The sequence below is a fragment of the Stegodyphus dumicola genome, chromosome 6 (genome assembly GCF_044657685.1).
Source record: "Stegodyphus dumicola isolate Sdum_Otavi_A_Nest chromosome 6, ASM4465768v1".
NCBI lineage: Eukaryota > Metazoa > Arthropoda > Arachnida > Araneae > Eresidae > Stegodyphus > Stegodyphus dumicola.
The window spans coordinates 80,299,969-80,325,687 of NC_140773.1; the positions used below are offsets into that span (position 1 = coordinate 80,299,969).

The 25,719-nt window shown below is 31.3% G+C and overlaps 1 protein-coding gene across 2 annotated transcripts in view; it reads right to left on the reverse strand.

The window, feature by feature from the left end:
• Window positions 1–25,719, reverse strand: part of LOC118187545 (uncharacterized) — a 128,352-nt gene that overhangs the window by 17,612 nt on the left and 85,021 nt on the right. For both annotated transcript variants that reach the window (XM_085818574.1, XM_085818573.1), the window contains 5 exons: window positions 22,758–22,915; window positions 22,125–22,664; window positions 8,416–8,555; window positions 6,094–6,590; window positions 2,584–2,842 (listed from right to left, as the gene is read on the reverse strand). In XM_085818574.1, coding sequence (XP_085674700.1) covers window positions 2,584–2,842; window positions 6,094–6,590; window positions 8,416–8,555; window positions 22,125–22,664; window positions 22,758–22,915 — 1,594 coding nt within the window. The remainder of the gene's footprint in view (window positions 1–2,583; window positions 2,843–6,093; window positions 6,591–8,415; window positions 8,556–22,124; window positions 22,665–22,757; window positions 22,916–25,719) is intronic.

A 25,719-nucleotide genomic window follows, 5' to 3' on the forward strand; every position in this document is an offset into this window, starting at 1 on the left:
AAATCGAAAAATCGCAATGATAAACAATACACATTGCAATATTACATTTCTTTGAATGAGTATTTTAAATTTTTTGCAGACATAACTAAGACAAAAGATCGCAGTTTATTAAAACTGTTTCTGGGAACCATGTGAAACTTACACTGCCCACTCACGAAATGAACAAAATAAACAACCTTGATCTTCCTTTGTGCTCATTGGCTAATGTATACCAAATGACCTGAAGCGGCGCTTGATTCTCATTAAAAAACAGGAAAATGACATTTTCGAACACACATTCTGTACTCTCATACACAAAGCAGAAACGCTGCATATTTCAGTGTTGAAAAGACTTCAGTTTTTTTTACATACGTCTAGAGAAAAAAAAGCACTTTCAGATGCCCCAAATCACTTTACTGGGGGGGGGGAATAAATAACAAAATATTAAACTAAGCAATATAAAAATTGTGAGAAGTTTTAAGAATAAGATAAAGTCCGGAGAAATATGTTAAAAATTGGGTTGGCGGGAGTATGATCGGAAATCGGGAGAGTTGGTACCTCTGTTTAAGGTCGGAACAAAATTATTTAGCCTACTATATGCTTCAGTGATACTTTCATAGATTCAGTACAATACATGTTCCATGATTACAGTTTAGGTACATTCAACTCTGAAAGCATGCAGCAAGTTTGTTGGCTCATCTTAAGCCTGACTTTTCTAAGCATGAATTTCCTTTGCGAAGCTTGTACATCTTAAAGAGTTTGCATTTCATCCATTTCCCAGATAACAGAAATAGTAAATTTCAAGCATATTCTTACACTTAGCAATGGAGAATTGGTCAGTAAACTTTTCAAACTACGTCAAGTTGGGTTTCTTTTACAAATCAGTTGCAGAACCAGCCTGTAAATTATAGATAAAAAAAGCTATTCATCTTCTTAGCCCCTTTATGCAGTGTGGGAGCGAGCAAACACAAAGTGAATGAGTCAAAATTTAGTGTAGAACAAATAGAACTAAAGTTTTGCAAACTAAAGTTTTGCAAGAATGTGAACGGTCACAGAGAGAAAACAGACAGTGAAAAGCTCCAACTCTAATGTCAGATATCAGTGTCACACGACATAAAAACATTGTTACAAATTCTGTATTTATGTATATAATTTTAGTGAACTTATATGTGAAAGAGCAGTATTTTTTGTATAATGTGACTTCAAATACTTGAAAGAGATGATGCTCTGCTCAAAAGAAAATATTACAGAGACAGGTCTATTTAATATTGAGGTAATTTGGTGAGACATCACCAAGCTAACGATGGTTTTAGAGTGTAAATTTTTTCACCAAACTTGCCAACATTTTGGTCCAGTCCCTGTACAACTGTAATTGGTATTGAAGTTGAATAAATGCAATTGTTTCCTATATGTAACTCTGTGTCCAGCTCTCATATACCTTTTAGTAATTTCAAAAAATGGAAGCTACTAGAGATTTTTCAATGGCTAGGGGGAAACTATATGAGACCGGAGAGAGCATCAGGCTCCATTCAGATGTTTCAGGTTTTGGAAAGTAATTTTTGTCACCAAACTTGGTGACATTTTGGTCCAGTCCTTGTACAACTAATTGGTATTGAGGTTGAATACCAATATCAATTGGACGGGGGTGAGGGAACTATATGAGATCGGAGAGAGCAGCAGGCTCAATTCAGATGTTGGTATAAATGTCATAGAGGCATAGTCATAAGGCATAAAATGCAGAAATTCCATTCACACCTCGAGACAGGGGTCTCAGCTACAGCCTATTAGAGAAGCTAAATTTGCACAAGCATGGATGTGTCTACAGCTTTTCTGCTCAGTAGATTTTGCATGTTCACTCTAATTGATCGACTCTTATACCACATCGGCATAGAGTTGCAAACCTTGAACTTTATGCCAAAACCCCCTAAACAAGCTTTTGTGACATAGCAATGTTTGGTTACCTAGCAATGAAGCTCAGCTTAGACCAATGATGACATTTTTACTATCGTCTGAATGGAGCCTTAGTTCACAATTGTTTAGCTCACTGTGAGTTCAGAGTATTGAGAGATCTCTATACAAAATTTGCCTTTTTAGATGTTCTTTGCATTGTGCTGTGTTTAATATTATCAGTAGTTTGGAGTGCAACTACTGATTTTACTCTGTGATATTGACAAGAGTATTGTACGAGTATATTTGTGGAAAGTTCCATAACTAAAGTGTTTCTTTTGGTAAAAATAAATTTGACTAAGCCATCATCATTCTGTGTGCATTCAATCTATTATGAACATGTACACACACAATAGTATGCAATAAGAAAAATCAAGCCTGAGTTATGATTACTTCTATTTAAAAACAAAAAACTGCACAAAAGGTTTTGATTTCACAATTATTTCAAACAATTAAAATGAAATTTGATAATAAATTTTCTTATTTATGTTAATTTTCTTAAACTCATTTATAAGGGACAACAAAAATTTCTCTTATATTAAGAGATTTTTCACTATATAAATGCTAATTAAAAACTGAGAGAAATAATACATCAAGATAGTATAATAACACCAAAATTAAAAATTTTACACGAAAATTATGTAATAAAATACTTACTGCCTAAGACTTTTAGTTGTAAATTCAATTTCAGGAATAGGTTCAGTCTCAAGTGAAGCATCATTTTTATCTTCACTCTGTTTTTCAGAATCCTTTGGATTTTCACATGCAATGGGAGTTGATGTTTCCTTAGATTTGTTACCAATTATACCAGCAGCAACTAACTTTTGTAAGAATGATTCAACATTCACTGATCCAAATGTGTTAGAAAACTGAGGTTTTGATGGGACATTTAAATTATTCTGAGGAACAGGTAAACCTGAAAAAACATCAGAAAAAAAATTGACTTAAATAAATCTGTTCTTTATATTTATATATATTATATTATTACAGGGTTGCCACTCAAACAGGAGAATGGAATCCCTGACTTTTCCAGGTGTGTTTAAAGAAAATTCCAGTCTTTCCGCGTTGGATGTGCTGAGAGGTAAATTAATTACGGTACCTCTTGAAAACACAAAAATTTGCCAACTGGTTATGACTTATACCAAAAGCAACAACCTATTACAACTAAAATATTTGTTTTCTCTACTGAAGATTGAGATTAGAATCTGCCCAATCTGGATTAAAAAATGTCTTTCTTGCACACATTTTTCAGCTAAATCAAAGACAGAAATCTATTTAATGATATTTAAAAATAAATTCAGATATTTTATTTTCATTTAGCAGCATACATAAGCAAAAAATATGTGCATTAAATTTCATGATTGTATGTCACCGTACTGCTAGAATTAGTTTCAGGAGTATGCCAGAGAAAATTGTCTGAAATTTGAAAGTATTTATTAACTAATAATAAACAAATTTAGAAGGAAGAAACCACATTAAATGGTACGAATAACATTTAAATAAAGTTGATTACTTAAAGATTAAAAACTGAATTACAATAATCAATGATATTTTGGCAAATATAATTATATTAAATGGTTAGCCTAGATGACTGATTACTATTTTTTACTGCAAAATGACAAATAAAGCATTTATTAAAAAGGATAAAAAAAGGAAAAGATTTTGTGGCAAAATCCTAGTATACGGTACAGTCTTAGCATAACTTTGAAAATTGTGGCTAACACCAAAATGACTTGTTTACTACTCATCATTATGTCGTCAAATACCATATACTAGGATTAAACCGATTTTGTTTTATACGAGAATGGGAAGATATTTTCTTCGTTCAACATGCACTGCCCATGCAAATCTTGATGTTACTGGAAACCAAAGCTGCTGGAAACTTGCTTTGCCTTTCTAAAAGACAATCTGATTGGAGCTCCTAAAACTGGCTCTATATCAGCTGCCTGAATGATGTTCATGTTACACATAATTTGCCAAGAAAGTGCTTGCTTAAAATGTTGGCATGAAAAACATTTGAGGATCGCTGCACGAAACTCCCTGACTTTTACAGATTTTGACTAAAATATTTAAATTCCGTTACTTAAAAAAGTAACTTTTTGAAAGACAATTTTCGAATTCTCCAACTTTTCCCAGTTTTTCAGGTAGTGTGGCAACCTTGTTATTATATTAAATATAATAAATAAATATGTTCATTATATTTAATTAAAAAAATTCTTCTAAAATAAGAAAAAGAAAAAGCAGAAAATCTTAAATAAAACATTAAAAAACAAAAACAAAAGATGTACATCACTAGATATATACACAGTTCATAAAAATTAAATGGTATTGACAGACATTTAACTAAACTGTCATTTACAAACAAAAAAACAAAAAAATTAAAAACAATATGTACAAAAGTATTATTTAATATAAATTACAATGCTTGCCAAATGCTCAGTCTCATTTAAATTCAAATTTAAGGAAATTAAAAATAATGGAAATTGACCTCCTATATTTTGCAACAAGTTTTTCTTTAATGAAGTGCGTGGTCATCTCCGACAGACAAAAAACTCACATCTTAATTAAAAAAAATTACCAAAATGTTGACTGAATTTTGCAGAATTGCACACCATTCTTCTGAAAGCAGATTTTTCAGATCCTAGAGGGAGCCCTAAACCATTTGGGGTGCTCGTTGCTATCCAGCAAATTAAAGTACACTACCACATACTCAACCTGGTCCGAATCAAGCGAGTAAGCTGGCCAATTCATCAAGAGATATCTTCTATTTCCAATATTCTGACACCAGAGATGTCTGATGCAGTGAAGTATTGATATCCATTAACAAAATAAATAGGCTAACAGCTACTTTAAACAGCCTTTCATGGGGTTCTAAGACCTCATCCACATATCTGTGACTTGTTATAGAACTTTCATGAAAGATCTGGAGCTTGGTGCTACTATTTTTGATGATCTCCCCTTCCAAGCCATGAAACATTTTTATTGAAACAGAATCTTTTATAAAAAGAAGGTAAGTTCCATGTTCCTAGCTTACCCCAGATCAAAACACATCTAGAATCACAGTTCAAAACTATATCTGGACCATTTCAATACACGGTACACAATCCCACTCATCTCGACTGCAATGATTCAATGATGACACCCCTTTATATGGGCCCTATTGGAAGAAGAAGAACGTAGGACACAAACCACTGGTTTTCTCACATAAAATCCAAACTTTGAAGTCTTTGTACACTAAAAGAATGGCTGATTTGATTTCTGTGTCTGCTTGAAGGTCTGAAACCAGCTCTGTTACAACTGCTTTATGTTTTTCTCAGCCAACAATGAGACTGTTGGCAAAAGATTGGGAGGCTGCTATTTACCATAAGTTAGTCAATTTCACTGCACATCTGCTACTATCGAATGGAAGATTGCCCTGCAATAAAGCAAACAAGTGAAGCAAAGACACTGTATATCTCTAATTGTTTCCATTAATCAGCAATGAGAGAACAACAGTCTTCAGTCCTGTGTTTTCCCTTAACACGGCTGTCTATCAAATTCACTGCTTTAAAAATGATTCCAAGATCTTGGGTGACCACTATTTGTGTTCCCACTTGAGTCTATTAATTAACTGCCCTTTTTGCATTTCTCATGCATGATGTCTTTAAGTTACAATTAATAAATACTGCTCACTCTCAGAAAACACATTAACAATACTACGCCTCTGATTTTCAACATGCAGCTATTACCCAACATATTGTCAGTTGCCTAATTTACATAATTTGTGAATTAACCTATGCACAGAAGCCCAATTTCTAGTTCAGTTGTAAGTAAATTAACATAAATAATCATATCACTGGACACTGGTTGAATGCTTTAATCAATGAGCACAATTTTTTCAGATAATCTTTAAATTTTTTACAGGTCACAAGGAATATATTATGAATGCTGTTAGTCATATTAAATTCATATATTGCCTGCTCCATAAAATCATTTTTTTTCATGAAAATATTGAGATAAAAATGCAAACAAATGAACACTCGATTCAGTAAGAAGATCTGATTACATATCACACTCTTCTGCAAGCATCATATTTATACAGATTAAAAAATACTACAGTTTAATTTATTGCAAAAAAAATATAAGAGTATATTTCCATTACAATATTTCTATCATTCAATTACTCACTTGTAGCAGTAGTAGAAGCTGCAACACTAGCACCAGCTAATGTCATTGGTACAGATAGAATGGGAGGGAGAGGTGGTGGTTGTAATAATTCCGTAGTAAGTGCAGGAGGTTTTAACAGTTCAGGATGTGGTAGTGGTGGTGGCTGTAACAATTCAGTATATGATGGCACTGATGGTTTTAACAACTCAGAATGTGGTGGCACAGGTGGTTTTAGCAATTCAGAATGTGGTGGCATAGGTGGTTTTAGCAATTCAGAATGTGGTGGCACAGATGGTTTTAGCAACTCAGAATGTGGCGGCAGTGGTGGTGGCCTCAGTTGAGGCCTTGGTAAAGGTCCTGGAAACATAGGTGGTGGAGGCAGAGGTTGCCATGGTTTTGCTGCTGTAGTAACTTGAGGACCTGTGTTAAAACTAGATGCCACAGATGATGATTCAGTCCCATGAAAATCAGGCTGCTTCCAAGGAGGTTCAGTATTCTTTTGAATCAGATTACTATCACTAAAAATAAGATTAGAGGTATAGCAAATCATAACTACATACACAGAACAATCTAGTTATAAAAGCTTGATAAATATTTAATTATATAACTTTAAAGAGTTATTTAATTTCTTCTCATCACATCTAGAATCACAGTTCAAAACTATATCTAGAATCACATTGTACGAATAGTACAATAAATCTTAAGACAGTCTGAATAAAGATTATTGAATATTTTAATTATTTTTTGATATATTATAATTTTATTTTCAGATTTCCTGCAAAATCTACAAAAATACTATAATCTAACAAGCACATTTTGTATCATATAAGCAGAATATTTTCAGAATTACAGAAAACTAAGACAAAAGATCCCATGATCACAAAATATTAATATGGAATTTAACACATTTCATTGTTTCTTTAACTAAACCAGAGAAATGGAACTGTATCCAGCTCATCCAGGGCATGGCTGAAGTCAGTTTCCTGCCGAATGTGATAGATTTTTGTGGAGTCAGTTTCCTGCTGTTTGTGATAGACGGTCAAAATTAATATATGGTGACTGAAAAGTCACGACCCTTACAGTTTAAGAAACTAAAAAAAAAAAAAAAAAAAAAAACTATTAATTATTTTAATGTTAAACAGTAGTTATAGCACTGAATTGCAAAAACATGTTACGACATTTCTGAAAGCATTCAATTTCCCAACCAATGCTAAAATTGTTTTGTTCTTGCAGTCATACTACACAACAATCCAAAAGCTAGCACATGTACATGGTAAGGCAATATTTCATTCATCATTCATATACAAAAGAATTTTGTTTGCAGTATCTGAATATTAGTATGCCTTTGCCCACCTGGTGCAATTTCTGTTGCTCTTAACACATATAATCTACGTATATATAATAAAGTATATAAATGGGAAATTTATAGACTAAACTCAATTTTAAATGCTAGCAATTTCATGACAGAGGATGCCCTGAAATCTGTTCTGACATTAATACTGAATGATGCATTCCAGACCTCAATGAATATCAAAAGGTTAAATTCTTAATGACTGTACTGGTTGCAACAGCTCCCTGATGTCACATGAACAAGAGATGCATTCCTCTCCTTGAATAATTTTCTCAGCAACAAGAGACAGCTTCAAAAGAAAGTGGCACTCATTTGTTTTAAGCAAGTGAAACATCTTTAAAATAAAAAAAAAAAATATAAAAATAAAAGCTTTCAGATTTCAAATTATGTCCAAGGGGGCCTTTTTTTTTTAACGTTTTGTGCATTACCTTTATTTATTAAACATCAAATTCCTTGCACTTAAACCATAAAATTTAGTTCAACTGCAATGCTGCAAAATAATTTTAAAATGAGCATATCTTTAGAATTTCTGATACACAATTCTGCGCGCTGGAGATAAAAAATTCCTCCCACTGTAGAGTGTTGCCATTCCTCGCTTTTAAATCACTAAGTTTGTTATTCAAAAATTTGTGTTAAAGTTTTACAAAATATGAAATTGATAATAAAACAAATTCCAAATTTCAAATTTGGGCTGTAAGATGCCCATATTCGCAGTAGGATTACTTTATTCAAAATTGGATGGCTCTATGTACCATTGTTTTATCACAACGTGAGAAATAGACAATCATTTATGCAGATTCTTCATTATTTAATTTCTCCAAATATAATGCAGGACTCTAACATTTGGTGGCAACAATTTGAAAAGTGATACGCCGTTTAAAGTTATTCAACGCAAAACGAAAACAATAGTCCTTCAGGAACAAAGCTCCTTTGGACTAAAAAAAAAAACTTATTCTTTAAAAAAAAAAAAAAAAAAAAAAAAAAAACCATACTCAAGTTGTCTTGAAGGTTCTTTTATGACATCTGAGAGCCTATCTGTTTGTAAAGGAGGAGGAAGAGGCATTCCTAGTCTCACAGTAGAATGACTAATTTCTGAAGGCTGGGCAATTTGATTTTTCCATTCAGGTGTTCCCTGCAAAATTTTATTTTACAAATACAATAAAAAAATATTTAAATTAGTAAGACAACAAAAAACTACTTAACGCCAAGTAAAAGAACATAGTTGAAATTTAAAACCACACAATCATGTAAAGAGATGTATTATTCATCTGTATCACATGAGAATATTTACCAGCATGCTAAAATTAAAAATTTCTACTTTACTCTACAGTGTTCGTACACATTTCTGCACACAGAAATTAAGTACTTTTAAGGAGCATTAATGAAAAAAATTAAGGACCTATAGGCAAATGCGAACTCAATAAATTCAATTAAAAATATTATCTATGTCTGAATTTAACATTTGTAATACCATCCTAAAAATAAAATAGATCCCTAAGTAATATGCATTATTGCTAAACATTAATTAAAATAATTATTAATAAGTTTGAGAATAAAATCAACTTTATGCAATTTATCAAGTAGCATTAAATATTTTACACTTATAATACTTGGACATATTTGAAAGAAGATAAGCAACACTTGCGTTTTACTAACAGTTAGCTTTATTTTATTTTATTTATTTATTTATTTATTTTTGTCTCATTTTGTCACATACTTGGTCAGTCTAAAGGTTTAGTAAATAGCAGGTAGATTTTATGTCAAACAGCATAGGCTAAAATGAGAAGTAAGATCATAATCAGCATGATTCATAACAAAAGACTGAATGTTGTCAATGCTCCTGCTTGTCTAGAGAGACCTGCTGATTAGAACAAACCTGAAAGGCCTGATGTAGGCACGGTTGGGCAAGTGTTGAAAGTTAGTCAGGCTCTGTTTGATGCAGTTAGTGTCGTAGCTTCGTGTAGAGTTCCAGGGCTTGTAACCCAGTTAATATGCTTTACGGTTCCAATTAGCCATTAAAGCACCAGAGGTGATAAGTTGTTTTGTATTATTTTAAGTCTCACTAGATGCAAAGAATATGTTTTATTTGAATTTTTACATTTTTGTGTTTCATCTGGTGACCACAGTCAATATTAATGAAATGCAATAACTCGCTTTAATATGTAAAGATAATTTTTAAGGGTAGGCAGTTAGTTATAAATAATTAAATTAGGTAGATAGATAACCTTAGGATTTACATGACCACTATTTTTATTTTTTAACAATATTTGTTAAAAAAGCCCTATTAAAATCAAAAACTAATAAAATTTCACAGTTTAAAATGCATGTAATTTATGACATTGATTCTTAAACGATATTAGGATACTTACACATTAAATGCTACAAATGCTATATTTTGTAACAAGAATACTCAACAAAACATTTATACGCCTTTTTAATTTGAAGCCTTCCCAAACATTTTGGCTGCTTTATATCGATTTCCTTCTCTTTTTAAGCTTCTTTCCTAACAATTAGAGATTTGTCTCATTATGCAAACAACACTCTCGCTAGTTTTTGCGTGCTTTATCTCCTAACTTGTCAACCTCTCTACAATGCACCTATCAGGATTTATTTGATCTGGTAAAAGTTAAATAGTCCAAACCCCCTGACAGACGTGAAGCAAATTATCGCTATGGCTGAAAGTAACGACAATATCAGACAAAGGTTTAAATAAGCACCTTATTTAAAATAAACTTAGAACATAAGGAACAAAGGGTGGATAAAAATGATAAGAAAAAGATTCTAGTATCAGAAGTAAAACATTCAAATATTATGCTTTCATTGTTCTTCCAGACATTCTCCAAAAAGTAAGAAATTCATCGCAAACTTTCTGTTAAATACATCCATTATGTGTTGATATCATGGAGACATTTTTCATTTTGTCACATATTTCTTGAATCATTTAGAATCGTGTATCTAACAATCGTGCCTTCAAATCCTACTAAACTTTTCAAGCTGAAATGTCTAAAATCCTAAAGAAAAATTATCTCTACCAATTCTGTAACATCAAAAAAGCCAGAACTATTTTGAGGGAAAAAAAAAAAGAAAGAAAGAAAGAGAGAGAGAGAGAGAGAGAGAAAGGAAAAAGTGTAAAATTAATTTTATAGAGAAAACTGATGCCTATTCTGAGACAATTACATGGGAAAACTCTTACTATGAAAAAATTAAAAAGAAGACTTTTTAGTTAATTACATAGCTAATTTTGCTTTTGCCAAGAGCTGTTTCATAAATTGTGCCTTATAGCATCATACTTCGTTTATTTTTCAGATTCAAAATATTGTTTAATAAGTTGCCAAAATGAAACTTTATAATATGACAGCGAAAAATAAAAATGTTTTATTTTAATGTTATTTTTTAAATATAATTTTAATATATTACCATTATTTTAACGAAATTTATCAATGTTACAATGTTCTAAAAAATTCTCAGATCTTGGAATTTAAAAACTTTCTATAGAAACTGATCTTAAAATCGCCAAAATGTTGACAAGTCGCCAAATTTAGAACCGTTTAATAAAAGAATTCACATTGAAAGTTGTTTAAGATTTCTTTATTAGAAAAAGTGAATTTCGAAATCCTTATGTTTCACTTCTTTATTAGAAACTCGAGCATCCCCATCATTTATATTAGAAATAGAAACAAATTATAACCCATGAACCCATTCCAAAGATAACCATATATGTCAGTGAATCATCAAAAATATTTCTCCAAAATGCTAATTCACACTCAAAACGGCAGTCGTAAAAACAGACAGAAATTTCAGATGATTAAAATTAAGGACCTTCTGCTGATTTTGGCCAAAATTAAAAACTTTTAGGGACCAGAAATCAATTCCAAAAAATCTAAGGACTCTTAAGGACCGTACGAACTCTGCTCTAACAAATTATAAAACATGAACAATTTTTAATAGCATTAGACAACAAAGAATATTTGTAGTTAAAAAAAAAAAAAAACTCCATTTAAAAAAGGGGTACAAAACTTTAGTCTTGGGTAAGTTAAGATAATCAAAAAGTGATTTTGAAACAAAAATACTAAGCAAAAGTGATACAAGAACTGAAACACTTTATTTGTGTGTACAATTCAATGAAATAAAAAAAATTCCTTAATTAAAAAAAATTAAACTGAAAAAATACAAAATTCCAGCTTAACATTTAAAAACTGATACAAATTTTAAAATGTGAAAAATATCCCCAACAGTTGTTAAAGTGAATTTTTAAAGACATATTTACTCATGCAAATTTACAAAACTTTAAAAAGAAAATTAATATTTATGGCATGCATATTGGCAACTGTAACTTCCTAGTTTAGAACTGAAGTTTGTGTAACGAAGTTATATCTCACAGTGCTAGAAGAGAACCTTTTCTGAGATAGAAACTTGTCATTCTCCTACCGCTGATTTCAATGAGAGAATTCCTAGCCCAAACAGTCTCACTAGAACCAATGTCCTGGTTATGTAGAGGGATCATTTTGTGATTCAAATGAAAATGTTTCGCTTATGCAGCTCTGTCTGCCTAAGTTTCCCCTTATTCATTACCTCCTATAAACACATATATATGTAATGAAAAAGAATTTTGCAATGTCGATCGCATAGTGACTAGAATGACTAGTGCTTTCATTTTGTAGTACCTTAGATGAGAATTCATCAGGAAATGATGATGATGAAATGGACAATCTTATTGGTAGATTTCAAAAGTTGGCGGCAAAAGTTGGAACCTCTGTAATCTGTCAGCCAAAACAAAAGGTAACTTTCCATTTTGATTTTTTGAATATCATTGAATTTTCTTTCAAATTAATTTTATTTAATAAAAAGATTAGACCATTCAAAAATATTTTTATAAAATTAAATACAAAACTTTTCCTTAGCAAAATTAAACTACAGAATTATTTTTTATTCCCCTGAACAACTACTTATTTTTAGGTTAATCGAAATAAAATAATTAAATCACTTTTTAATAACATTAAACATTCACTTCTTAATCCCACTGGTGGTCATGGGAGTTCAACTAGGTTCAGTCCCAGGCAAATGGGGTGGCTGGCAGGTTAATTTTAGTGGTTTTCTCATGTGTAACATGAATATGAGTCAGTTTCCCTTGGAAGGCCCTCCACAAATGCATCCCTCTTTTTAGGCAAATATCTTTTGCGTGTTTAGCTATATGCAGATGCTTATGAGTATGTTCAGATTATAGGAAACCCTTCAAATTCTAAGCTTACACCCTATATTGATAATCACTAATATACTGGTATGCAATCTCAGCTAACAGCAGTAACAATATTTGATTTACGTTGGTGAATCCATAATGAACAGCAAACTTGCAGATTAAATACTCATCTAGGCAGATTAAATACTCATCTATATTACTAGGCAGATTAAATACTCATCTATATTTCAATTGACATTTGCATCTAAAATGCACTTGACACTGTAACCATGACTATTCAAGAACATTTATTTAAATTTTTGACACTACTGCGATAGGAAGAAAAGCAGCACAACAGTGTGGTTTTTGAAGGAAATTTATCTCTATTTATAGAATGTGCTTCAAGTATGTGCGATAGAAAATTACCATTTGCAGTTCCACTTTACTTAATAGGATTTCATCAGTCGAAAATCCAATTATCATCTTCATGTGAACTTATTCATAATTTTGCAAAGAAACAAAATTATTATATACGCCGCAGATTCTATTTTTATATCTAAATTTTGCTTAAAATTTCTGCAATTTCATTACGCTGTTTTGAAAAAACATAAAATGGAATGAAAGGATGACAATTCAATATCTTTAAATGCAAGAAATTTGTGAGTACTTTTAATATTATTTTGTAATGCATTTTTAATACTTTTTAATATTGTTACCATAGTTTACACTAAATATTTTTCTTGGTCATGAAATAGATAATTTGGTCATCTATTAATATAATTAAAAATGTTTTATGAAAAAGTAAACTATTGATAATTATTATTTTTTTTTAATTGGATTAACTGTACAGCATTATTGAAAGATTAAAAATTATGTGGTATCAGAAATTCGAATTTAGCAAATTTGGTTTTTAACAAACTAAAGAATTTTAATGTTTATTAAACAAATTAAAGAATTACTTGTTGAAGGTTATAAACTTGATTGATCTATTTTTGTATTGTTTAACCCTTTCCGGCACGCTACATTTTAAAGTCGGAGTTTTGATTAAAAAAAAAGGTAGGCAGTCTAATTAGGCTTAGAGGAGTACACAAGTAAAATTTTGTAAAGATAGCAATTATCGTTTTAATTATGTGGGTGCGCCCAAAGTGGCACACTGATTGAATAGAGCTTCAAAGAAAGTGCTGAAAGGAGCATTGTTATCAATGAACTGACCGATGAGATGTGGAGAAACAAAGAATACAGAATCTCAGTTGTCCTAGATTATTGGAGAGCCCGGTCTGGGCACACCTAGGGTACGCCGTTTGATTTTAGGCAAGATTTCAAGGTAAAAATTTAAAACTAATATAGAATAAGGAGATTAGCATAAATCCAAAAAAAAATAACACAGGCATTTCTTTTAAAACAATTCCTTTTATACCCTAAAAAAAAGGAAGATTTCTTTGACAAATGAGGGGCTTAAAAAACTAAACATGACTAAAATATATGGACTGGTTTGTGTTGAGCTGTCATCTACTATAAATAAAGAAGGTTCAGAGCAACCTATAAATCCTTTTTCATTCAATTTTTCTGTGCGTACAGAAGGAAATTTTTAGGTATGTCCACACTGGACCGCAAAAGGTTAAAAAATTTGAATCTTAAGAACTTTCTTGGCTCCACTTATTAATTTTTTTATATATAATTATTATTAATGTTTTTAATATAATGGAGTGTGGTTACTTTTTCTTTTGTGGAATGTTATAGCACAGTTCAAAAAGGACAGCTGCATTTAAACAAGGAACGGAGGCCTTTTATAGTAACTGCCTGAGCATCTGTTAGACAATGTTAAGTATACACCAAATTCATTAATGAGGATTCACCTAACAGATGAAATGTTTGTACTAAGGGAAAGCTGTGAGGTCTTTGTACAGAATAACAGTGCTGTGGAGTCGGAGTCAGGCAGATTTTTGGGTAGAAAGAGTCTGAGCTAGAGTCGCTATAAAAACACGTCAACTTCGACTCCGGCTTTTGTTGGACAGTTTGAATTTGAAATGAAATCAAAATGAATTGAAAATTAATGACAAACTAAGTTACTGTTTTTATTTATGAACTATATAAATAATAAATAGTTATTTTCTATTTTATTGAAATATTAATAAATAAATATAAGGAAGGAGGATAGATGTGATATTTGCCATTAGTGATTAAACTGATTCATTTAGTTACAAATCTCACTGGCAAATTTAGGTAAGCAGCAATAGCAGCAAAACACCCAAAATTGCTGACATTCTTAGGAAGCGAGCAGGAAAAGTAGCAATTATTGATCAAGCAAAGCGATAAGGAAGTACATATTTGATGATAAAGAGGTTTTTTAGAATTAAGAACTTTTTAAAAATATGTAGATTACCCTAATGCTTCACTAACAAAAAGACTGTGGAATAATCTTGCAGAATTGAAAACTCTTCTTTCTACACCATATATAGCCACAAAAAAGCTGCAATCTGAAGAATGGGATGTTTCTTCTTTCTGAAATGGAGGGTTAATTGCAGAAGGAATCATTTCTTCAATAAAGAAAAGAGAAACTAGTTTGCTAGACAATGAGATCTTGCTGGGTTCAATTTATGTAGATCCGAAACACCGAATTTTCTTGGATGACAAACAAATTAAAAAGGCAAAGAAAGCCATCTATGAACTTTCATAAGAAGGAAATTATTCTCAGAACAATTGGAGAATTCGAATCAGGACAGTGAAACTGCAGACACTGCAATTGAGTCTCTATTATCCTCTTTCAGTGACAAATTAGATTTTGAGAAATATTTTTGGATAATATTGAAAAGGCTAAGGAATGAAAATAAAGAACCAAGAGCCTTTAGATACAAAAATGAAAAAATACAAACAAGATTTCTACATAGCTTTGAAGAAATAGAGAAATATGATTGCGCTTGCAAGACACCTCTTTTAGAACTTATAAAAATCTATCCTGAAAAGTTAAAAGAAGTAGCCCTAACAGTAAGAGCTCTTCCTCCTACTTAAGTTAGTGTGCAAAGACTCTTCTCAGCTCTCAAGTTAATCAAATAGGATCTATGGCCCTCCAACAAAAAAGATCTTGCCGAAGCTATACTGTTTATTAGAAATAACTAATACCAGTTTTTCCCTTTCATAATAAATGCTAATTAATATAAGTAATTTGCTATGGCATCAATATTTTTTTCTGTAACATCTATTACTTCTTTTATATTAAAAAAAAAAAAAAAAAAAGCTGTAACCCATGTGTATATGAGGGAGTCGAAATGGAGTCTTTAAAATTCTAGGAGTTGGAGTTGGTCATTTTCCCTACCGACTCCACTTTCAAGATTTTGCAAGACTTTCAAGATAAAGCCTGTAAAATATTATGATTACGATTATGATTTCAAAAAAAGATTTTCCAAAATTGCGATTTTTTTAGTTATTTCATGAAAAAATTAGGATACTCTTTACAGTATTTTCACAGAAAAATGAACTTGCAGCAGACTTTCAGAATTTCAACAGAATTTTCAATTTGTATTTATTGTTAAAAATGATATCTACAAGATTCTATTAATTAAAAAAATTATTTAGACAAAATTTTTATGAATTTTTTTTAAAGTGTATTTCTTTTGTTTTGCTAATGTTTCAATACTCTCTTCTAAAACACTTTTTTTTCTTCTTCAAGGAGGGAATATGTAAGATAAAAAATATGTAACTCTGAATTAAACTTTAAATTAACCAATAGCCCCTTAATTCCTCCTTTTTATTTGGGCCCTTCCCCCTCTCTATCTGTGCTGCATCATTCTGGATCAATCTATGTTATATGATTTGCATAATACTGATGACATAGCTAATTCAGAACTTGAACTAAAATTTCGGGAACTGAAACTTTCCCTTAATAAAAAGCTTAACCCTTTGTTGCACCATGTCCACTCTAGTAGACAAAAGTTAAAATTTGTTTATTCTTCTGTTAATGCCTTAACAGATTCCATTCCTGTGTTTATTCATTCTATATTCCTAGAACTTTCAATTGTCGATCATAGATGGCTGTTAAATAACGCATTGCTATTTGGAAAATGGCTGCTACTTTTGTTTCCAGGGTTCATACACATTTCTGCACACGGAAATTAAGTACTTTTAAGGACCATTAATGAAAAAATTAAGGACCTATGAGCAAATGGGAATTGAATAAATTCAATTAAAAATATTATTCTATCCCTGATTTTCACTTTTGTAATACCATTCTAAAAATAAAATAGATCCCTGAGTAGTATGCATTATTACTAAACGTGAATTCATTAACATAATTATTGATAAGTTTGAGAATAAAATAAATTGTATGAAATTTATCAAGTAGCATTAACTATTTTAAATTAGTTACATAAAAAATAACTATTTTAAATTTTTAACTATTATAATAGTTGGACATATTTGAAAGAAGATAAGTGGCATTTATGTTTTACTAATAGTTAGCTTTATGTCCATTTTTTTAATGTCTTATTTTGTCACATACTTAGCCAGTCTAAAGGTTTAGTAAATAGCAGGTAGATTTTATGTCAAAAGGCATAGGTTAAAATGAGAAGTAAGATCATAATCAGCATGACTCATAACAAAAGACTGAAGGTTGTCACCACTGTTGCTTGTCTAGAGAGAGACCTGCTCATTAGAACAAACCTGAACGGCCTGATGTAAACACAGATGGGAAGTGTTGAAAGTTAGTCAGGCTCCGTTTGATGCAGTTAGTGTCATAGCTTTGTGTAGAGTTCCATGGGGTTGTAGCTCAGTTAATATACTTTAATGTTCCAATAAGCGATTAAAGTACCAGAGATGATAAGTTTTTTTTTGTATTATTTTTAAGTTTCATTATATGCAAAGCATAAGCTTTACTTGAATTTTTACATTTTTGTGTTTTATTTTGTGACCACAGTGAATATCAATGAAAGGCAATAGCTCTCTTTAATATGCAGAGATAATTTTTAAGGGTAAGCAGTTAATTATAAATGATTAAATTAGGTAATTAGATAACCTTAGTCATTATGGATTTAAATGGTCGCTATTAAATTTTATTTTTTAACAATATTTGTTAAGAAAGCCTATTAAAATCAAAAGATAATAAATTTTCACAGTTTAAAATATATATATAATTTATGACATTGATTCTTAAACGATATTAGGATGCACATTAAAAGCTACAAAACATTTAAGTTTTATAACAACAACACGCAACAAAATATTTATCCTTCATTTTAATTTGAAGCCTTCCCAAACATTTTGGCTAGTTTATATTGATTTCCTTCTCTTTAAGCATCTTTCCTAACAATTAGAGATTTGTCTCAATATGCAAACCAATGCTCTCGCTAGTTTCTGCGTGCTTTTCTTCAAACTTGTCAACCTCTCCACAAGGTACCTATGAGGGTTTGGCAAAAGTTAAATAGTCCCAAACCCTCGACTGAATCATAAACTGAAAGGCTGAAATCATAAACAACAGGTAAATTACATAATAACAACTGCACACATCTTTGAGGAGTAATTTTCTTTATGTACTCAGTTTCTTTCTTCAACATGTTTCCATTTCATTTTAGAATTTTTGAATCTAACTAAGGATTTCTGTTATTGTAAAAAACACTAAATGCATTTAGAACGTATAGAAGAAGAAGTTAATTTTATTTAGTAATATGAACATTCAGAAGAAATATGAAGTATATATGGTAAAGACGGGTTACAAAGCTGATGTGGCAGAATTTTTTGAACTTAGTGACACACCGAACAACAAAATCTAGAAATAGCAAAACTTTTAGAATTTAGAGCAGGCACTGGAAGCAGAATTTAGGATCCACAGAGACTGCATCAGGTGGGAAATGCCATCAGGTGCCAGCTATGTGTTGATGCATTAAGACATATTAGATGAATCTTTTAAATTGTAAATTTTCAATTTCTTTATTAATAAAAAAATCCCTTTCTATAATGTCTGGCTAAGTGATAAGATTAGAAGCAGTTTTGATATTTTCCATACTTGTGTCTAGTGAGAAGTAGAGAAAAAGGGAAGATAAACATGTTAGGAAAAAGATTCTACAATCGGAAGTAAAACATTCAAATATTATGTTTTCCTTGTTCTTCCAGACGTTCTCCAAAAGGTGAGAAATTCATCGCAAACTTTCTGTAAAATACATCCATTACATGTTGATACCATGGAGACATTTTTCATTTTCTCACATATTTCTCGAATCTTCTAGAATCGTGGGTCTATAAATCATGCCTTCAAATCCTTCTAGACTTTCAGAGCTGCAATGTCTAAAATACTAGAGAACAATTATCCCTATCAATTCTGTAACAGCAAAAAGGCAGAAATATTTTGGAAAAAAAAAAAAAAAAAAAAGGAGGGAAAAAGTATAAAATTAATTTTATAGAGAAAATTGATGCATATTTGGAGAATTTTGAATATTCTGAGACAGGGGAAATGCTTACTATGGAAAATTTTTTAAAAAAAGACATTTTTAATTAATTACATAGCTAATTTTGCTCTTGTTAAGAGCTGTTTCGTAAATTATGCTTTATAGCATTATGCCTTATTTTTCAGATTCATAATATTGCATAATAAGTTGCCAAAATGAAACTTAATAATAAATAAATAATATGATAGCGAAAAATAGAGATGTTTTATTTTAATGTTATTTTTTAAATATAATTTCAATATATTACCATTATTTTAATGAAATTATCAGTGTTGTGATGTTTTAAAAAAAACGTCTAAAAATTCTCAGATCTCGGAATTTAAAAATTTTCTATAGAAACTGATCTTAAAATCGCCAAAATGTTGACAAGTCGCCAAGTTTAGAACTGTTTAATAAATGAATTCACACTGAAAGTTGTTTAAGATTTCTTTATTAGAAAAAGTGAATTTCAAAATGCTTATGTTTCACTTCTTGCTTAGAAACTCGAGTATCCCATCATTTATATTAGAAACAGAAACAAATTATAACCCATTCAAAAGATATGTGTCAGTGAATCACCAAAAATATTCCTCCAAAATGCTAATTCACACTCAAAATGGCAGTCATAAAAACAGACAGAAATTTCAAATCATTAAAATTAAGGACCTCCTGCTGATTTTGGCCAAAATTAAGGACTTTTAAGGACTGAAGGACCATACAAATCCTGGTTTCCAAGTTAGTACAATTTCTCATAGTAAACATTATATAACACTGCCATTTTTTATTCATAATTAGTAATTTTAGACATTTTATTTTAAATGCCAGTTTGAGAAAATTGTGGAGTGGGTAGATAAAGATCTACCAAAAAGAGTGAATTGAAACCCAAATGTACTGCTTATCAAGCCAAAACACCACTACAAATGTTTATGTTTGGCAAGGAATTTCTAGAACATTTGACATTTGAATCCAATAAGTACAGGTTACAAAATCGTAGCAAAATGAATTCAATCACAATCGACAAAATGAAGGTATTTTGGAGGATCTATATGTACATGTCAGTTGTAGATTTACCATTTAGAAGATGGTAATGATCACTGCAAACAAGGCAGGAAATGATTTCAAATGCAATGACTGTAAATTGTTGGGAAGAGATTTGTATGCATGTACATATATGCATGCTGTCCACTGTAGTGAACAAACTAGCAATTATTTAAAACGAAATTTGTATAAAATTAATTTTTTTATTATTACTAAGGTTATTTTAAGTAGAAAAAATACAAACATTTTCGTTTAACTTTTCTAGATTATTTGTATGCAACAAAGGGTTAAATTGAAACCTTCTCTTGTTGAATAACTGCACACTTTCCTATTAAACCTCTTCCTGTTAAGACAATGGTGTGCTGATTTTCTTCTTACTGCAATAGTATCAAAAATGTAAATAAATGTTCTTGAACAGGCATGATTGATTAGATTGCCAACAAACTGTGGCCGCAGATGTAAATTGAAATAACGATGAGTACTTAATCTGCCTTAACTGCCAAGTTTGCTGTTCATTACGAATTCAACATTCTATGCTACCAACACTGCAAAGTTCTTTTTCATTATTAATTACTGATTTTGTTTCAATGCACTGTTAAGAATTCTTGGCATTATGTGATATGGGTTTAATGGTTGGATTAGTGCTGGAATCATCTTAATAACAGGTTTCTCGTTGACACTACTCTGCTGAATAAAACATACTATATTCATAATAGGACACCTTATTAAATGAATATACGATTTAGAACACAATTCTCTGACATACAACACAGCTTACTATCAGACTTCAAATCCAATATCTTCTTGCCTTACTTCACCCAGCTTGACTTCAGCTTTACTACTCTCTCTCTAACATCATGTTGTTAAGTATATATATGTGCATCAATTGTACTGCAATGTGGCATATTTATAAACATGCATAAAATCACATTGATATTGTTGCATGACATAAATTGAAGAAGCTGTTTACAGATAAAATAAAGCACTGCTGCTAGCTATTATTACATATGAATATGTAACACTTTCTATTCTGAGAGGAAGTTATTTTTCCAACATAGTAAAAATAATAACACTTGTTAATAAAATTTGCTAATCATTAAAAGATTAAAACTATGACCAATTTGAAAAAAAAGTTTGAATATTAAAACTTAAACAGCCAAATTAATAACCAAAACATAAAATACCTTAATGAAAGGAATAGAACAAAAACAATTAAGACAATAACGTAGACATCTTAAAAAATTCTGATAAATTAAATTTGTGAACAAAAGTCAAGTAAAAATGTAGAGAAAAAGATATTTGTCACGCTTATTTTTTTCCATCAAAGAAGCACAGGTTAGTCAAATAATTAAAATCTAAACACAGTTAGGCAGTAATTGAATGAATAGTGCAGATTTTCAAATAAAATAAATTCTAAATTAAAAAATTAAGTAAAAATAAGATATTAAAAACAGTTTGTTTTGCTTTCTTCATCACCTTTTGTCCTTTCAATCTTTCATGATGGTGAAGCTAAACATCATAAATTTGTTGTATTAGTAGTTTGTACATTAACATAGCACGTAGAAAACTACTACATTTTAAGAACTTTTTCTTATCTGCTATTTAATGTGCGGTGTCCACTCCACACATGCTACTGCAAATGTTATTAAGCCAGTTCAGTTGATGCCAGATGTTATCAGCATTAGTTATGAAACTATTAATCCTTTACATATTTAGTCATTATATTTGGCTCTATTTAAATTAATTTTCTAATTGGCTAAAACTAAACTGCTCTCTAATACTGTTTAAAGCTTTAGAAATCATTTTTATGATTTTAATGCTATGTAAACAAGGAGTAAAATAAACTAGTCTAGATCAATATAATAATGGCACAAAACCTTGAAGGTTATTATGCGCCAGACAAATGGTGAATAAAATCCAAAACGCACAAATACACTGTATGAGATGAATTGTCACTATCAGTTGCAAAAAATTAACATTTACAGGATTAAAAGATATAAACTATTTTAAAAATTAATCTAGGCTACATGTGAACATATTTAATTTAGAAAAATGAAATGGAATCAATTATTACCTGGACAACAACAGATTCAGAATAAGACTTGCTTTGGATAATGTCACCAGTTTCCTCCATAGCACTACTTTTTGGTATATTCCAGGAATTTTGATGGAATTCCTGTGGTGTGATTTGACGCCAGTCAACATCTTTCATGCTTTCAGGAGTAGGTTCTACTGAAGTTGGGGGATACTGTAACTTATTGCCTTTTAAACGCATGTCAACATCTTGTGCTTGAATAGCTGATTCAAAAGGTCTTTGCTCAGTACTTTGATCTTGTACTGGATGCTGTAATAATAGACTCTTATATGTTTTGTACAAATCATAAGCAGGAGCAGCACTCATAATAACTCGAGGAGGAGGTCCATCTAATCGTATTCTATGAACTTTATTGTCAGCCAATACAACAGTGAAATGAGGCCCACCAAACTGAGCCTCATATGGATGATTGTTAATATAGATTTCTTGAAATGGAGTTCCAAACCTCATGATATTCCATTTTCCTTCAGTTTCAAATTCTACAGCTTTCCCATCAAAACCTAAGATGAATGGATGTGGCTAAAAATTAAGAAAAAATTATAAATTGTTATACAAGCTGTTTTTAAAACAATTTAATAATTATTCAGTGCGTAATGTAAATAAAAAACTTACGAATCCTTCAACATAGACATTTCTGGGTGGGCCCTGGAACATCAATTCTCGAGGTTCATTATCATCTGAGAAAGTAAGAGTCTGACAGCCCACAAAATAAATTGTTCGAAGTTTATTATCAATGCGAAGTGATTTCCTCACAGGGAGACCCATTGCATCTACAAAAAGATAAACTAATATGTAAAACACTTTTTAAACCGAAATAAAATTCACAAAAAAAGTATATGAAATAACCTGTTGTTTCAATGTTGTGAATAAAAATAGACCAACAGATATGATAAATCAATAAATAAACTGTGTTCTGTCACATTTAGAATATTTTGTCTATTTGTACTCACATAGCAAGTGCAGCATCATGTACTATTAGTGGTGAGAAGCCTTTTCTATCAGAGAAAATCCCTTTATCAATAAAAGAGAAGCATGCACTCAGTTTACATCAAGTCCCTTCTATGCTGCACATTCAAATGGTGAATTATGTGTTAAAGAAAATAAACATTATTAAGCTCTTCAACTTGAGTTTTATCAATTACAGTGCCTAGCTAAAATGGGGAAGGGAAAACCTCTATAGTAGCATCCAGTGTTGCCAAATTGATGTTGTGAAATTTTAGAATGAAATGACTTCCATTTTTGGCAAACAGAATAGGGCACAAAACTTTCAGTTGTCCTGGGTGCTAAAAACGCTAGCAATGGTTCTGATCGATTCATATACATTTTACAACCAGTCAAGCCAGTAAGTGGTAAGTAAAGGTTGGTTGGAAAATTTTAAAAAGCGTTTTGCAATTCATAGCATAAGAATTCAAGGAAAATCAGCATCGGCTGATTATGAAGTTGCTAGGACATTTCCTGAAAGATTTCAAAATATCATAGAAGATGGATACACAACAATTAAAGTTTTCGATGCCAACAAAACTGGGTTTTGGTGGAACAAAAATGCCCAGTAGAGCCTTTATATTTGGGGAAAAAAAGAAAAAAAAAAAAACTGTATCCTGATTTAATTAAGATGTCTAAAAATTGTCTAACACTATTTTTGTACAGTATGACTTGGACTTTATGACAAAACCCTTGTTAGTTTATAGATCTCTAAATCCTCGTGCAAATAAAGGGGTAAATAAAAACACTTTACCGGTACACTGGAAAGCAAATCCAAGAGCTTGGGCAGCTGGGAATATATTTAAAAATTGGTTTTTAAATTGTTTTGTGCCACATGCTGAACATTATTTAATGCAGAAAAGTTGAACTTCAAGGCACTTATTACTATTAGATAATGCTCCATGTCACCCACAAGATTTGAATCAATGTCAAAATACTGTTCCTACCACCTAACACTTCTTCGTTACAACAACCAATGGATCAAGGTATTATTTATACCTTTAGAACATATTACATAAAAAGAGCATTAGAGTAGATTTAAGATGTAACTGATTCAAAATCGATTAATGTAATGGAAGCTTGGAAGATATTTTCAATCAAGAGCTAAATCGACATCATATCTTTATAGCTGAAAGAACTGAAAGCATCAATGCTAAATGCATGTTAGAAGAAGATATGGCCCTCTTCAGTTGAAATAGAAAACGTGCGTGAATCGTCAGAAAATGAAATTGGTGGCATATTATTAGAACTTCCTAAATCAATCAGAGGCAAAGGTTTTGTGCACATGGCTATTGAGGACGAACAAGATTTATTAGCGGAAGAAGAAGTTAACGAAGATTTGATAGAAATGGCATCTGAAGCTGTAAATCAAATCGATTCTGAGGACACTACCCTGATGAAGATTGTGAAGTTAATAATTTAACATTAAAATATTAAAAGTAGGCCTACGCTTAGCTGAAAATCTTGAGTTATTTTTCTTGAGTGGAGTCCCTTCCGCTGAAATAAGCTGAAAATTCAAAAAGAAGCTGCCAAACTCTAGCTCTATATCGAGAAATTTAAAATGACCCGGTAATTCTGAAAGTGAAAGTGATCTCGTTCCGCCGAAAAAACATCTTCTGTTGATTATACTGAGCAATGACAACGAAGAAATTTATTAAACTAAAGTTGTGTTAAATTAAAATATGCAATATTTTCTCTTTTGTGTTGTACATACATATATATATTAAAAAAATTAAGTTGTTTATGTATAATTAAAAAAAAATATTTGTTTTTAATAAGTTTTCGGAACGTAACCACCCTTCTTTTACTGCCTCTGGGTCTCATACAACACGGCATTTTCTAGGAACCTATCTACTGTGTTATCGAAGGGTTACTTGTATATAAAATAGTGTAGTTTTATAAATTATTGTTCAAATTTTGTGGGGAGGTAGGGAAGATGTCCGGAAATAGATTTCACATAGGAAAGTATGTCCATAAACATCATCTACATGAATAAAATGGACAAATAAAGTTAACACAAAGAAACAGTTTCAGTTAAGTGGTAACAATGTGACCTTCTTTACTTCAACAAGGTAAAGTACAGGTTATAGTAGGTGCTCAAAACTGCAACCACTTACACAAACACAGGATTCACAGTGCCGCTGCATTGAACTCTGACCATTTTAAAAAACGCCTGGCATATTATGGACAGTTCCTGCAGCGGCCACTATTCGTGCAACAAGGTCCATTTCACTGTCGACGAGGGTCTCATACACATGTTCTTTCATGGCCCCCACAAAAAGAAATCCATGGGTGATAAATCAGGTGACCTGGGTGGCCAAGCGGTCGGTCAACCTCTGCCGATCCATCGAGCTTTGAATGTTCGGTTCAGGTAATCACGCACATCAGTTGTGCTTCTGTCTAGAGCCTCATCATGTTGATACCACATATCTCGGTGGATATGCGGAGGAACAGCGCCCAGAAAAATCAGTAACACTGTCTTGAGAAAGACTAGATATTTCCGGCTGTCCAATTGGGGCAGTAGCAAGTAAGGTCCCAAAAAATGGTCACCAATGATTCCAGCCCACACATGGCAAAACGATGTTGCGCAACG